General features: G+C 44.9%; 1 protein-coding gene across 1 annotated transcript in view; it reads right to left on the reverse strand.

Annotated features, from left to right (window-relative positions):
• The window catches only part of TASOR2 (transcription activation suppressor family member 2), a 2,454,942-nt gene that overhangs the window by 554,905 nt on the left and 1,886,071 nt on the right, over window positions 1–13,966 (reverse strand). The window contains exon 20 of the mRNA XM_044088824.1: window positions 13,091–13,244. Within this exon, the coding sequence (XP_043944759.1) occupies window positions 13,091–13,244 (154 nt within the window). The remainder of the gene's footprint in view (window positions 1–13,090; window positions 13,245–13,966) is intronic.

A 13,966-nucleotide genomic window follows, 5' to 3' on the forward strand; every position in this document is an offset into this window, starting at 1 on the left:
TCGCGGTAGGCCTAGCCGTGGTTTCAGTCGAAACCGCGGGCCGCGAGTGTCGGTCCTTTTCCTTGCGTTTTTTGACCATATGCGAAGTCGGAGTCTCAGACGGCATTTTATAAGCAAAAGCGGTTCCAAAAAACTCCTCTGCAAACTCCGACCGACGTCTAAGAGTCCGTCGGTTGAAGGAGGCACAGGCTAAACAAGCTGATACGTCGTGGTCTGGGCCTAAGCAAGGAAGGCAGTAAGAATGGAAATCCTTATGAGGTATTTGTTTCCCACAAGTTAAACAATTATTTACTTTGTCTGACATCGGCTGAGGCAAGAAAGAGTCCCCGACGGGGTACTTAGCTTTTTTCGAAGTCTTCGGTAGCTGAAATCTCTGGATCTGACCGACCGGCACTTGCGAACAGCTTCTGCTTCGGGCACTGCACGGCAAGAAAGACTGGGGAAAATGGCGTCGGCTGATGATTTTATACCCCAGACACTCTGACGTTGGGGAAAGTGCGACATCAGCCGAGGCCAGACCCAGACTTTGGAATCCGGCCGACCAAAGGGCTGCCTGAGGCAGGACAACCCATATGTTATGACTGCAGATGCATCCTTGAAGGACATCATCCAACTACCGACCCATAGAAATATTGTCTCCAATAGCTAAGGTCATAGAACGGTGTGTTCACAAACAACTCCTACACTACCTCACCCTTAACAGTCTTTTGTCCTATACCCAACATGGTTTTCGCCCCCATCATAGTACAACCACTGCCCTCCTCTCCTTTTTGACTCAATCAATAACAACCGTAACAATAAATTAATATCCTCTGCTCTCTTTCTTGACCTATCGAAGGCCTTCGACATGGTTAATCACCAGCATCTACTTCACACCCTGGAAACCCTACATCTCGACAACCCAGCCATAAGCTGGTTTAATGCCTACCTCTCTGGCAGGCAACAAGCTGTCCAATGGCAAAACAGGCTATCCGACCTACTTCCAAACACCATTGGCGTTCCTCAGGGCTCTATACTCGGTCCTCTTCTTTTCTCCGTCTTCATTAATGATCTTCACTCAGTCATCCCCAAAACTACCTGCATCCAATATGCAGATGACTCCACCTTGATCTGTTCTGACGCCTCCCTCCTGAAACTTCAAGCAATGACCCAAAACTGTTTTACTATAGTTGAAAAATGGTTCTCTGAACTGAAACTCATACTTAATCCAACTAAAACCAAATTATTACTATTTTTCCCCTCTGCAACTACTCCCCTAGGAAAAGAACCTCCAAATGTTGACAACACGTTCCAATGTGGTATCCACAAATGGTACCATAATAGAGCCTGTCTCTCATACCAAACTACTAGGTGTGACTATTGACCACAAGCTTAAATTTGATATTCACATTAACCTAACCATTAAGTCCGTAAACAAGAAACTCGGCTCTATGTATAGAATAAAGAATTTCTTAACCCCTTATGCTAAACTAACCATTGCTCGCACTCATCTCCTCTCCGCCCCCCTTTACCCCTCCCCAGTACTTTCGTTCCTCAATAAGCGTGAGCTCAACAAACTATCTGTTGCCTACAATCACATAGCCATATTTATAACAGGAACACCATATCGTACTCACCAGTGCCTCAACCTAATGACACTTGGTTGGTTAGAACTGCCCAATCTTCTCAAACTCAACCAACTCACTGAAGCTTTTAAAATAATCAACCAACCGGATAGAACCCCCTCACTGAGCAAAATACTGACCCCCTACTCCAACCTAAAATCCCTCCGGTCATCAAATAGTGTCCAGATACTAACCATTAAATCTAATAACTCAGGAGGTGATGCTCTCTATGCCAACTCCATCGGAAAGCTCTGGAATTCCCTACCAAATAACCTAAGACTCATGACCTCGATTAATCAATTTAAAAATCACCTCAAAGCATTCTTCAAGTCTCACTGGTTATGCCCATGTCCTAAACCAGACTAATCTCAAACGTCTCATTCCACCACAGTCTCTTCCCTATCCCAGAGTTTATTTAACTTAACCTCTCGGCTTCACAATGTAATCCATGTTTAAGATTATCTACACAATTTTGTGATTGTTATTTAACCAATATGTAAGCTCACTGTTTTTTTTATCTTTTTGTCTCTATGTTATGCTATTTACTATCACATATAAATGTATTGTGTTTTTTTCCTTTCTATGTTTGGAGCTTTTCTCCCCGGGCCTCTACTGAAAAAGGATATGTATCCAGCTAGACTAGCCCGGTCAACAAATGTAAAATAAAATAAAATAAAATAAATAAATAAGAAGCTTGTGTTTGAGGCCTTCCTCTGGTGCGTCTATATCTACCCCTTTGAGGCCTGTCTGAAGTGGGAAAGGACCAATTTTTTGAAGGCCAATTCCTGCTAAATCTAGGTGGCTGTACTTGTAAGAAATCTTTAACTGTTTGCATGGATTTCGCCTTATCCTCCATCTTTTTAATCACCTCTTCAGCTTTAGATCCAAACAAAACATTATGCTGAACAGGAGCATCCAATAATTTAGCCTTTACTTGTTCAGGCAAATTTTGTTCTTTTAGCCATGCATGCCTTCTAATGACTGTGCCAGAGGCCGCAGCCCTACAAGAAGCCTCCAAGGCATCAAATCCACAGTGTAAACCATGCTTCCCAACTTGTTCAGTGGCATGCAATAAGTCATGTAATTCCTTATCATCTGCACAGGCAGAAATGGAAGTAAGCTTTTGTTTTAAAACAGACAAGAGAAAATTGCTGGTATTTTAGCATACGAAACTGACAGTTTAAAGCCCTAATGGACAAAGTAGCAGAAGTGTACACCTTTTTGCCCCATCTTTCTAAGGATCGAGAATCCTTTTCAGTAGGAATGGGATTTTTGGCAGAAGCGGCCTTAACTCCCTTAGGACCCTGAGAAATGGTTTCAGGGTCAGCAGAAGGGTTCTTGTATAAAAACTGATGGGAATCAGGAACCCTGTAATATCTATCAGGCTTAACAGGAGCAGGAGGAAAGGAGTCAGGGGTTAAGTTAGCCTCCGAAAAGGCATCATCCACAATATCCAAAACAGGAGGAATAGCCAGGGGTCTATGTTGGGGAGGAAGAAGAAAATCCCTCAGTCTTTTCTTAGATTCCGAATACTCCAGTCCTTCCCAGTGGAAATGTTCCCTCATTTCATGCAAAGTTTCCCCAAAAGAGAAATCCTCAGGGGGAGAAGCTGAAGGAATGGAATCTTCAGCATCAGAATCCTCATAAGGAGGGAAAGAATATTTCTGATCAGAAGAAGAAGAAACTGAGGAAACAGAAGCCTGATCAGAGGAATCATAATAAACATCCTGCCTTGGCCTTTTATCTGGAGGGGGATGTGAACCCCTAATCAAAGTAAGTAAATCCTCCGCCATCTTGAGTAACTGTTTCTGTGACTTGGGAGCCGGTTCAGAGGAGGCCTGTGTTGTAGTCTTTGATTTAGAAGGAGTCTTTGTCTTTGGCTTTGCCTTTATTAGAAGTTGAGTAGGCCTGAAAACCCCTTCGGAAGCCGGTACCTGCATAGCGGCTCCAGACCCATCCGAAGGAGCATTGTCCGAAGGTCCTGCAACAGAAATATTTAAAGGCCTGGTTGGCTCCTCATGAGAGTCCGTTTCGGCCGTCTGTTCTGAAATGGCCGACGACAGGGTCTGCAAAAGCACCTCACTGACGACGGCCGAACCTGAAGCTGGCTCCGCTTGTGCGCTATCATCAGATTTGGATCTCGGAGGCCTGTCTTTATCCTTGCGACGTTTGTGAACTCCGGTAGCCGGAACCATATCCGACATTTTGTAGTTAAAGCGCCTACCGAAGTAATGAAAAGCAAAATCGTACCTTCGCTTAATTGTACGTTGATTGAATCTAGCACAAAACCGACAACTAGCTACGTCGTGGTCAGGGCCTAAGCAAGGAATACAGTAAGAATGAAAATCCTTATGAGGTATTTGCTTCCCACATGAAATACAATTATTAACTTTTTCTGACATCGGAGTGGAGCAAGAAAAAAGTTTCCCCAATGGGGTACTTAGCTTTGAGTGGAGAAGAAAATCTTCGGACTGAAGTATATCAGGAAAAATCGTCAGGAGTCAGCCGACCGGCACTTGCGAACTGCTATCACCGCACGGCAAGAAAGACTGGAGAAGATGGCATCGCATGTCAGCTTTATACTCCTGGTGCTCTGACGTCAGGGAGGGTGGTTGAACAGCCGACGCCGGACCCAGACTTTGGGATTCTGTCTGACCGAGGGCTGCCTGTCGGCAGGGGAGAACCCTACAGTCATGACTGCAACAGTGAAATACGATGAACATCCCTGTACTCCAAGAGGTGGGAGTGTTGGGTCCAGACTGACTGAAGGTACCTCTGCAACTTTCTCATGAAGTCTTGCTAATGGTAACATGGGGAAAGTGGCTGCCATGTAGCTTAGTAGCCTGAGATACTGCCTTGCTGTCAATTCTGTTGACTGAAGGACCACCTTTTGGAGGGGAAGGTAGGCTTTCATGACATCTGTCCAATTTCTGCACCCCAAGAAGACAATGTCTTAAGTAGGTTGCTGGTGGGATTTTGGGTAATTTATCTGGAATCCCAGAGACTGTAGGAGTGAAAGAAAGCGCATATGTTGCACGAGGGTATCCTTGTTGCCTGCCTGTATCAGCAGGTCATCCATATAAGGGAATATCTAGATTCCCTATGTCCTGCAGAAGGCAATCACTGGAGCCAAACATTTGGTGAAAACCCTGGGTACAGTGGAAAGCCCAAAGGCCAAGGCAGAGAACTGAAAGTGAGAAGGGCCCACCAAAAAAGTACAGTTTTGTACCTACCATAAATGTAGATGTTCGAAGATCCACATTGCTGCAGTCCTTACACTTGGGTAGTCCGCTGTCCTCGGTCGGCCCGAATATCAAAGTATTAGGCTGACGTCGGTCAAGGCGCTTAAGACTGACATCAGGACGTCAGGGTACAAATGCGCATGACCGACGTCATATCCTCAGTCTTTTCTTGCCCCAGATGTCAGAAGACCCTAAAAAGAAAGGTCAAAACCAAAAGACAGCAAAACCAACCAACCACCCTTGCACTAATTATATGTACAATATATACAAAATACACAATATGTACAACCCAGCCCACACAACCGCCTCTAACTACAGAGGGGAAGGAGGGAGGGTAAATTGGACTGCAGCAATGTGGATCTTCGAACATCTACATTTATGGTAGGTACAAAACTGTACTATGTTCTTCATCTCACATTGCTGCAGTCCTTACACTTGGGTAGAATCCCAAAACAGAGGTAAGGGAGGATGGCAAAACTATAAAGCAGAAGGAGCTGCCAAAATGCCCTGTAAAATAGCAGTGGCAAAACCAGCCCTAGATTTAGAGTAAAGAGGAAGGTGATAATGCTTAGAGAAAGTATGCACTGAACTCCAAGTAGCTGCCTCCAAAATATCCTTAGTTGCCACCCCCCTTAAAAAGGCTGTAGAAGTGGCAGTAGCCCTAGTGGAATGAGGCCTAATCCCAGCTGGAATCTCCTTACCATGATGGGAATAACAGAAAGCAATGCAAAACCCAATCCACTTAGAAATAGTTTGTTTTGACACAGGCTTGCCCTGAGAACTCAAAGCAAATGAAACAAATAACTGCTGAGACTGCCTGAACCCTTTAGTTCTGCTCAAATAGTATCGCAACTGCCTGTGTACATCTAAAGTGTGCAAAATCTTTTCCCCTTTATTTTGGGGATTTGCATAGAAAGTAGGCAAATGAATAGTTTGGTTTAAAGCCACACTAGAAACCACTTTAGGCATAAAGGAAGGATTAGTACGCAAAGATACTCTATCCTTATGGAAAATTAAGAAAGGCTCAACCGCCATAAGGGCCTGTAATTCAGAAACCCTTCTTGCAGAGGTAATGGCCAACAAAAAAGCAGTCTTCCATGATAAATATTTCAACTCGGCAGTAGCTGCAGGCTCAAAAGGTTGTAGAGTGAGTTTCTCCAACACAAAATTGAGATCCCAAGCAGGAGTAGGAGCTCTACGTGGGGGTCTTATATTCTTCGCCCCTCTAAGAAATTGCTTGAACAAAGGATGAGAAAACAATGGTGGGTCACAATCATAGTGAGCAGAAATTGCTGCAGCATGAACCTTAATAGAAGAGAAGGACAAACCTTTGTCCAGTAACTCAGTAAGATATTGAAGAGCCACACTTAAATTAGGCTCAGAAACATCAAATTCCTTTGCAGTACTCCAAAGTAAAAATCTCTTCCATTTATCTGCGTACACTTTCCTTGTACTAGGCCTTCTGGCCTCCAAAATAACATTCAAAACTTGCTGTGAAAGCTGAGACCCTCCAGGGTTCAAAACAGAATATGCCAGGCTGATAGGTGAAGAGAGTGAAGTTTGATATTGAGTAAATGACTGTTCTCCTGAGACAGCAGGTGTGGAATCGAAGGCAAAGGCCATGGAGGCTCCCGTACCAGACTTCTCAGTAATGGGTACCAGTGCTGTCGCGGCCAATCTGGAGCTATTAAAATCATCTTTGGCTTGTCCTGTCTGACCTTTAGGAGTACCTTTGGGAGGAGAGGCAGAGGTGGAAAGGCATACACATGAAGATTGCTCCAATTGAAAGAAAGAGCATCCACTTTCCAGGCTGTGGGATGAAACCTTTTTGTGCAAAACTTTGGCAGCTGGTAGTTTAGTGGAGAAGCGAACAGATCTATGTCTGGAGTTCCCCATGACACTGTCAATTTCTGAAATACATGAGGATCCAATTTCCACTCGTGGGGATCCATAATTCGTCTGCTCAACACATCTGCTAAGGAGTTCTGTGCTCCGGCAGAAACCTTGCCTGAAGATTTAGCTGTAAACTGAGAGCAGTCTCCCACAAAATCATTGCTTGCCTGCATAGAGGATAAGAATGCGTTCCCCCTTGCTTGTTGATGTACCACATGACAGTTGTGTTGTCTGTTAGAATCAACACCTGCCCTGGAAGAAGTAAATCCTTGAAAGCTATTAATGCAAATTGGACTGCTAACATCTCCTTCAAGTTGATATGTAGATGTTGTAGTCTGGCAGGCCACGTGTCTTGTATCCACTTTCCATTTAGATGAGCTCCCCAAGCTTTGTCTGAGGCATCTGTCGTTAGAATCTGACTCGCCTCTGGCCGGTCACAGAGAGTCCCTTGTTTAGGTGACATTCCTGAGCCCACCACAGAAATTCCTTTTGAATGCAAGGTATTATCTGAATGACAGTGTCCATATCCTGGCAGTGCTGTGTCCATACATTTTTGAGATACCATTGTAGCTTCCTCATATGCAGTTTGGCATTGGGAAGCACCAGAATACAAGATGCCATGAACCCCAAGGCTTGAAGGACTGTCCTTGCAGTCAGCCTGGACTGATGAGACAATTGATGGAAGTAAAGGGAAAGATTCTTTTGTTTGTCCGGGGTCAAAAAGGCCATCTGGGATGCTGTATTCAGTCTCACACCCAGAAAGCACATGTCCTGAGAGGGTACTAGACTGGACTTTATTTCGTTCACAGAATACCCCAGGCATCTTAGCACTGCTATCACATATTGCAAATGATGAAGAAGTTCGTCCCTTCCTTGAGCCAGAATGAGGCAATCGTCCAAATAAGGATAGATCTGTATTCCTTTTAGCCTGAAGAAAGCTATCACTGGAGCCAGAACTTTCGTGAACACTCTGGGCAGTAGATAAGCCAAAGGGCAATGCAGAGAACTGATAATGAGAAGTCCCAGTCCGAAAACGCAGATACTTCCTGCAACTTAGCCTGATAGGAACATGAAGGTAAGCCTCCTTGAGATCCAGAGTTACCATCCAGTGATCTTTGCCCAGCAGAGGTAAAAGCTGTTGTAACGTCAACATTTTGAACTTGGGAATGTCCAGATAAGTGTTGAGGATAGATAAATCCAAAATTGGTCTCCACGTGTTCCCCTTCTTTGGTACTAGGAACAGGCGAGAATAAAATCCTAGGCCCACTTCTGGCAGAGGGACTGGCTGTATGGCCCCTATTTGAAGCAGCAGAGAAATTTGTTTGTGAGCCTCTATTCTTTGCTGAGGAGGAATGTCTGGCATGCCTTTGAAAGGAGGCAACGTATGGAAATAAAACTTGTAACCTCGGTGTATGATATCCAATACCCATCTGTCTTGGGTAATTAAACTCCAATTTTCCTTGAACAGTGCCAACCTTCCTCCCAAAGGTGCTGCTAGACGAGAAGGCTCTGGCAGCTGAAAAGGTAGGTCATTGGGCCTGTTTACGAAAGGACTGGCCCCTGCCCTCACCCGAAGACTGTGCAGGTGAACTCCCTGTTCTAGGCCTGAAAGAGCCCTGAGCTCTGCCCCTACCACGTCTAGATCTACCCCTAGACTGTGAATCATAAGAAGGGTACGTCCACCCCTTAGCAGGCCAATTCCTACTAAACTTCGGAGGCTGAACTTGCAAAAAATCTTTAACAGTCTGCATAGACTTAGCCTTGTCTTCCATTTTCTTTAAGACTGCCTCCACAGGTGAACCAAACAACACATCAGACTGTAAAGGAGCATCTAAAATCCTTGTCTTAACATGTTCAGATAAATTCTGATCCCTCAGCCAGGCGTGCCTGCGAGGAACTGACCCAGTGGCAGCCACCCTAGACGAGGCCTGTACAGCATCAAAACCACATTGCAAAGAATGCTTACCCACCTGTTCAGAAACATGTACCAAATCTTGTAATTCTTTACACTCAATACCTTCCGCCAGAGCATCTACCTTAGACTTCAATTGAGAAAGTAGATAGTTTTGATATTTCAACATGTGAAACTGGCAATTTAAAGCCCTCATAGCTAAGGTGGAAGAAGTATAGACTTTCTTTCCCCATCTATCCAAAGCTCTGGCCTCCTTATCTGGAGGAACCGGATTTTTTACAACCGAGGCCTTGACACCCTTAGGTCCCTGACTAACAGTTTCTGGGTCCGCCCTAGGACCCTTATAAAGATATTTATGCGCTTCAGGCACCCTGTAATACCTATCCGGTTTAACAGGAGCAGGAGGCAAAGAATCAGGATTAAGTGAAGCCTCTGCAAACACATCTTCCACAACATCCAGAACAGGAGGTATAGCCAAAGGCCTATGCTGGGGTAAAAGCAAAAATTCCCTAAGCCTTTTCCTGGAATCAGAGAAGTCCTGACCTTCCCACTTAAAATGTTCCCTCATGGAATGAAGAGTCTCTGAAAAGGAAAAATCCTCTGGAGGAGAAGCAGAAGGAGTAGAATCATCCACATCAGAATCAGAATAAGGAGAATACTCCTGCAAGTCTTCAGCCGAAGACTCTGAAACATCCGAAGCCTGCTCAAAACTCCCCAACTCTGGTTCCACCCTAGGTCTCTTATCAGGAGGGGGCAAAGAACCTCTAATCAAAGTAATTAAATCTTCTGCCATTTTAAGCATGTGCTTCTTGGGCACAGATCCTGATGAACTAGGAGTGACACCAACAGAAGCTAAACCTGGCCTGCCTCTGGGAGAAGCCTTGGAAACAGAAGGAGAGGGCCTAACCACCCTAGGAAGGGAGGGGAGTACAGTAACCTAAGAAGCCCCTTCAGCCTGACCTGCCTCCTGAGAGGCCACATCCTGCAATAACAAAGTCTCCCCCTGGGACTCCAGAGAAACCTCCGGCGGAACCACCGGTTCCACTGACACCTCTAAAGAACCGGCGTCCGGTACGGACGACTCTTCTTGCCTGGGTTTAGCTGCTTTGTCTTTGCGCTTCTTGAAGAAGCGGCCGGAGCATCCGACGGCATATTATAATTGCACCGCTTCCCGAAGACCAACCTGGCACAATCTAACCTTCGCTTAATAGTGCGTTTATTGAACCTAGCACAAAAGCGACACCCCACAACGTCGTGCTCAGGACCCAAACAAGGAATACACAAAGTATGATAATCTCTATGCGGTATCTGTTTCCCACAAGAAATACAGTTATTCACTTTTTCTGACATCCGGTAAACCACTGAGGCAAGAAAAAACTAAAATATTCCCCAACGGGGTACTTAGCCAACTTTGACTCGGTCTGAAACTCCGAATTCGAAAAATTTCAGAACGCCGAACGGCACTTGCAACGCTGCTTCTGCATCGGACCATGCGGCAAAAAAGACTGAGGATATGACGTCGGTCATGCGCATTTGTACCCTGACGTCCTGATGTCAGTCTTAAGCGCCTTGACCGACGTCAGCCTAATACTTTGATATTCGGGCCGACCGAGGACAGCGGACTACCCAAGTGTAAGGACTGCAGCAATGTGAGATGAAGAACATCCTCAGGTATTTTCTGAAAGTGGGTTTTATGGGGATGTGAAGATAGGCATCCTTTATATCTAAGGTAGCCATAAACCCCAGGGGGAAAAAGGGTTGCTAGGGTCAACGTCCTTAAGGTTGGAACCTTTAGGAACAGGTTGAGATATGAGAGATCCATAATTGGTCTCCAAGGACCATCTTTTCTTTGAACCAGGAAAATCTTGGGAGTAGAAACCTCTTCCTTTTGCTGCGAGAGGCACTTGTTTGATGGCTCCTTGAGCCAGCAGTGTTTGTAGCACTGGCTGCAGGAGGTGTAGCTGTTGTTTTGGAGGTTGTAGGATGCCTTTTCACTCTGGGGGCATAAGCCAGGTCATGAAATACCCATTTTGAAGGACTGAAAGGACCCATTTGTCTGAGGTGATAGATGTCCACATAGGGAGGCAGTGAGAGACGTGAACCAACAGAGGGAGACAGGGAGGAGGGGGTTGTAAGGTTGACAGGTAGTCAGATGCTACCTGCCCTGTCTTGGAAGGGTGGCCTCTGGCTAGAGGCTGGTGTAGCTCTAGCTGGAGGGGGTTGCTTTTTGGTAGGTTTTCTGGACCTTGAGGGAGCAGCAGGGTGAGAATGTTTTCTAATGAACTGTGTTTTAGCTGGGTAGTTCCTTTGAAATTTAGGAATAGGGGAGACTAGCAGGTGTTTCAAATCTTGCATTTCTTTCCCCTTTTGCTGAAGTGACTTAAAAAAATCAGTCACTTTTGCACAAAGCTGTGTTGTCCAAGGGGGCATCAATTAGCTTTGCCCTGAAATCATCTGGAAGGGGCTGGAGGCGTAGCCAGGAGGACCTTTGTAAGGCAGCTGCTGATGCTTCTGACCTTGCTGAGGTTTCAGCAGCATCATAACTGCACTTTACTGAGTGCTTGGTAACCTGGGAGGTGAGAGCCAGAAGGAAAGACAGTGAAGTTTTGACAGTACAATCTGGTGCATCAGCCAACTCTGATGGAGGCTTTCTCCAGGAGTGATAAGGCATATTAAGCCATGTGTCTGGTAGTTAGTAGCCCTGGAGGACAGAGTGTCAGAGGTACAGATTTCTTACCCAGACGTTCCATGGTTTTGCTGTCTTTGTCAGCAGGAAGGACAGTGGTGGTGGGTAAAAGTTTAGATGCCTTATTTATTGAAATGGAGATGGTGGGTCTGCTGGTGGACACTTGAGATACGTGGCAGTCACAGGGACTTTATAAAGTCTTATCAGGTCTGCGTGGAGCAGGTGGTTGTGAGCCAGGATTTAAGGATGCTGAGGAGAAGGCATTCAGAAAGGCAGACAGAACTGGGGGAACACCCGACGGGCTAGGGGAATCCATCTGAGTCCCAGTTGAAAAATCCTTCTTTTGCACAATGATCTTCCCAAATGTAATATCCTCCCCAGGGGAATCTGTGCCATTAGATTCCGCCTCAGGGAAAGCACACACCAGAAGAGAAGCAATCTGTGATGAGTACGTTAATGACTCATCTCCAGAGGAGTCGTCCTCTTCAGAAGAAACTTCTTCCACAGGCCTTTTCCCAGTAGTGGAGGGGGTTAGGGCATGTACAGGAGCTGAAGATTGGCATAAGGCCATAAAGGCATTAAAGAGGCCTTGTGTAAAGGCCTGCCACTCAGGGGTTTGGTCTGATGGCATTGCCTGCTGGCCAGAAGAAATATGTTTTTTGTTTTTTCTTCTTGGGGGCCTCCAACTTACAGTGAAGAGTAGGAGGGCCAAATGTTGGACGACAGTTCACAATGTCCAAAAGAATGTCTTCTTGAACCACTATCTGAGTAATCCCATGTGGGCGTTTGGAAATAATAATCCGTGGCTCCTCCCACCCCAGTGTAGCTGTTGGATGCTGTGAGTCTCCCTAGGACGTACTAACAGATTCCTTGATGACTTTCCCCAAGGTACCCGTCAAATGAGATTCTACAATTTCCAGTATGGCCTCTGGGCCTTCATCAGCCTCAGGAGGAATGCCCAGAATAGAGGGAGCAGCCGTAGGGTCAGGCCGAGGCTTTCTGGCCTTCTTGGGTTGCGGCTGTTCCGAAGGTCCTGACGTCAGGTCCATATCCCTCGCTAGGCACTTACGTTGCTGGTTTTCCAAGTACAGCCTAGGAGAAGACAGACAGCTCCTAAGGGTTTTAGGGATGAAGTCCTTACAAATATCACAAGACGTATGATCGTGTTCTGGGCCTAAACAGAATAAACAGAGCTCATGGGCATCTTTATGTGGAATCTGCCTTCCACAACACCTACCCTTCCAAGCTGACAATAACTCACAAGAAACAACGCAGTGGCAATTTAGATAACAAAAACGCCCTATGGGGTACTTACCTAAAGCACTAGCAAAGCACAAAGGTGACTTTCCAAAGCAAGCGACGACTGGAGCTGGCAGTCAAACAAGCGGCAGAAAAGTTCTGAGGTAGGTGTGTGCTGACATCCGTTTTATACCCAATGCCAGTTTATGGCCGACTTATCTGTGTGATGCAGGCCATTGTATGTACCTTCACAGTAGCATTTTAACATTGGTATAATGACTGGACGTATGAGTCTACCAGAGGTTGACTCCCTCATGTTATGGATACTGCAGCATATGAATAGGAGGACATCAGCATAATATACTTAAAATGAATTAGTGATGAGCTGAAATCCATCTCTCTCCCACTTATTTACTGCAACTATGCTTTAACACTTTGATAGCTGATGTTCACAATTGACAGAATGACAAAATAAAAGTACATAAATGAGCCAAAACAAGTACTTAAATCTTACCTAATGTTAAACTTTCCACTACAGATCCTTCAGAGACGACAAAACCTCCTGATAAAAACAGCTCCTGATATGTGTACCCAATCAGATCTTCTGGACAATCAATACCAGCAAAAACCACATTTGGAAGGTACTTCAATGCTAACAAATTTGGGATCTGTCAAAAAAAATAATTTCAGATTTATTTTTGCTGCAACTTGCAAAAGCATTAAAAGGGGAACATCTTAACTGCTTTATGCCCAGAAATATGGGAGAACTTGACACATAGCAGATATACAATGCTGTTTATGTAAAGACGTGAGCGTTTATCATATAATCAGACAATCAGTGATATGCTACACAGCCATTCCATGAATTTCAACATTCATTTCCTCATGGGTTACAAACTCCCTGGCTTTTGCCTCGGTCACTGTACCTGGGATAGAGGAAGTGAGCTACTTAATGAACTCTCCTTCTACCTACATTCAAAGAACAAAGCACATAGATATATATATATATATATAAAGATTATACTGCAGCAAAAGATTCCTAAAATTATAAACCATTTGACTTCAACTTACTTTTCTAGTTACATATGCATACAGTAAATGGGCATCATGGCTACAGGAACCCCAAGGAGACGAACAGCTGGGAAACTGATCATGTCTAAATGTATCTGTAATTTTTCTTTGTGGAGCTTTTCTCCCCGGGCCTCTGCTGAAAAAGGGCCTTTTCAGCTCAGTCAGACACCCCCGGTTAACAAATGTAAAATAAATTAATTAATTAATAAATTAACATCCACTGCCAAGGGTCATTCTAAGATCTAATGGCAAGGCAAACACAAGAAACAAATATACAGTCTTAATATTAAGGTCATCTGCAATAGTGCAACTGCAGAAG

The sequence above is a fragment of the Protopterus annectens genome, chromosome 11.part0 (assembly GCF_019279795.1).
Source record: "Protopterus annectens isolate FY-2018-M chromosome 11.part0, PAN1.0, whole genome shotgun sequence".
NCBI lineage: Eukaryota > Metazoa > Chordata > Ceratodontiformes > Protopteridae > Protopterus > Protopterus annectens.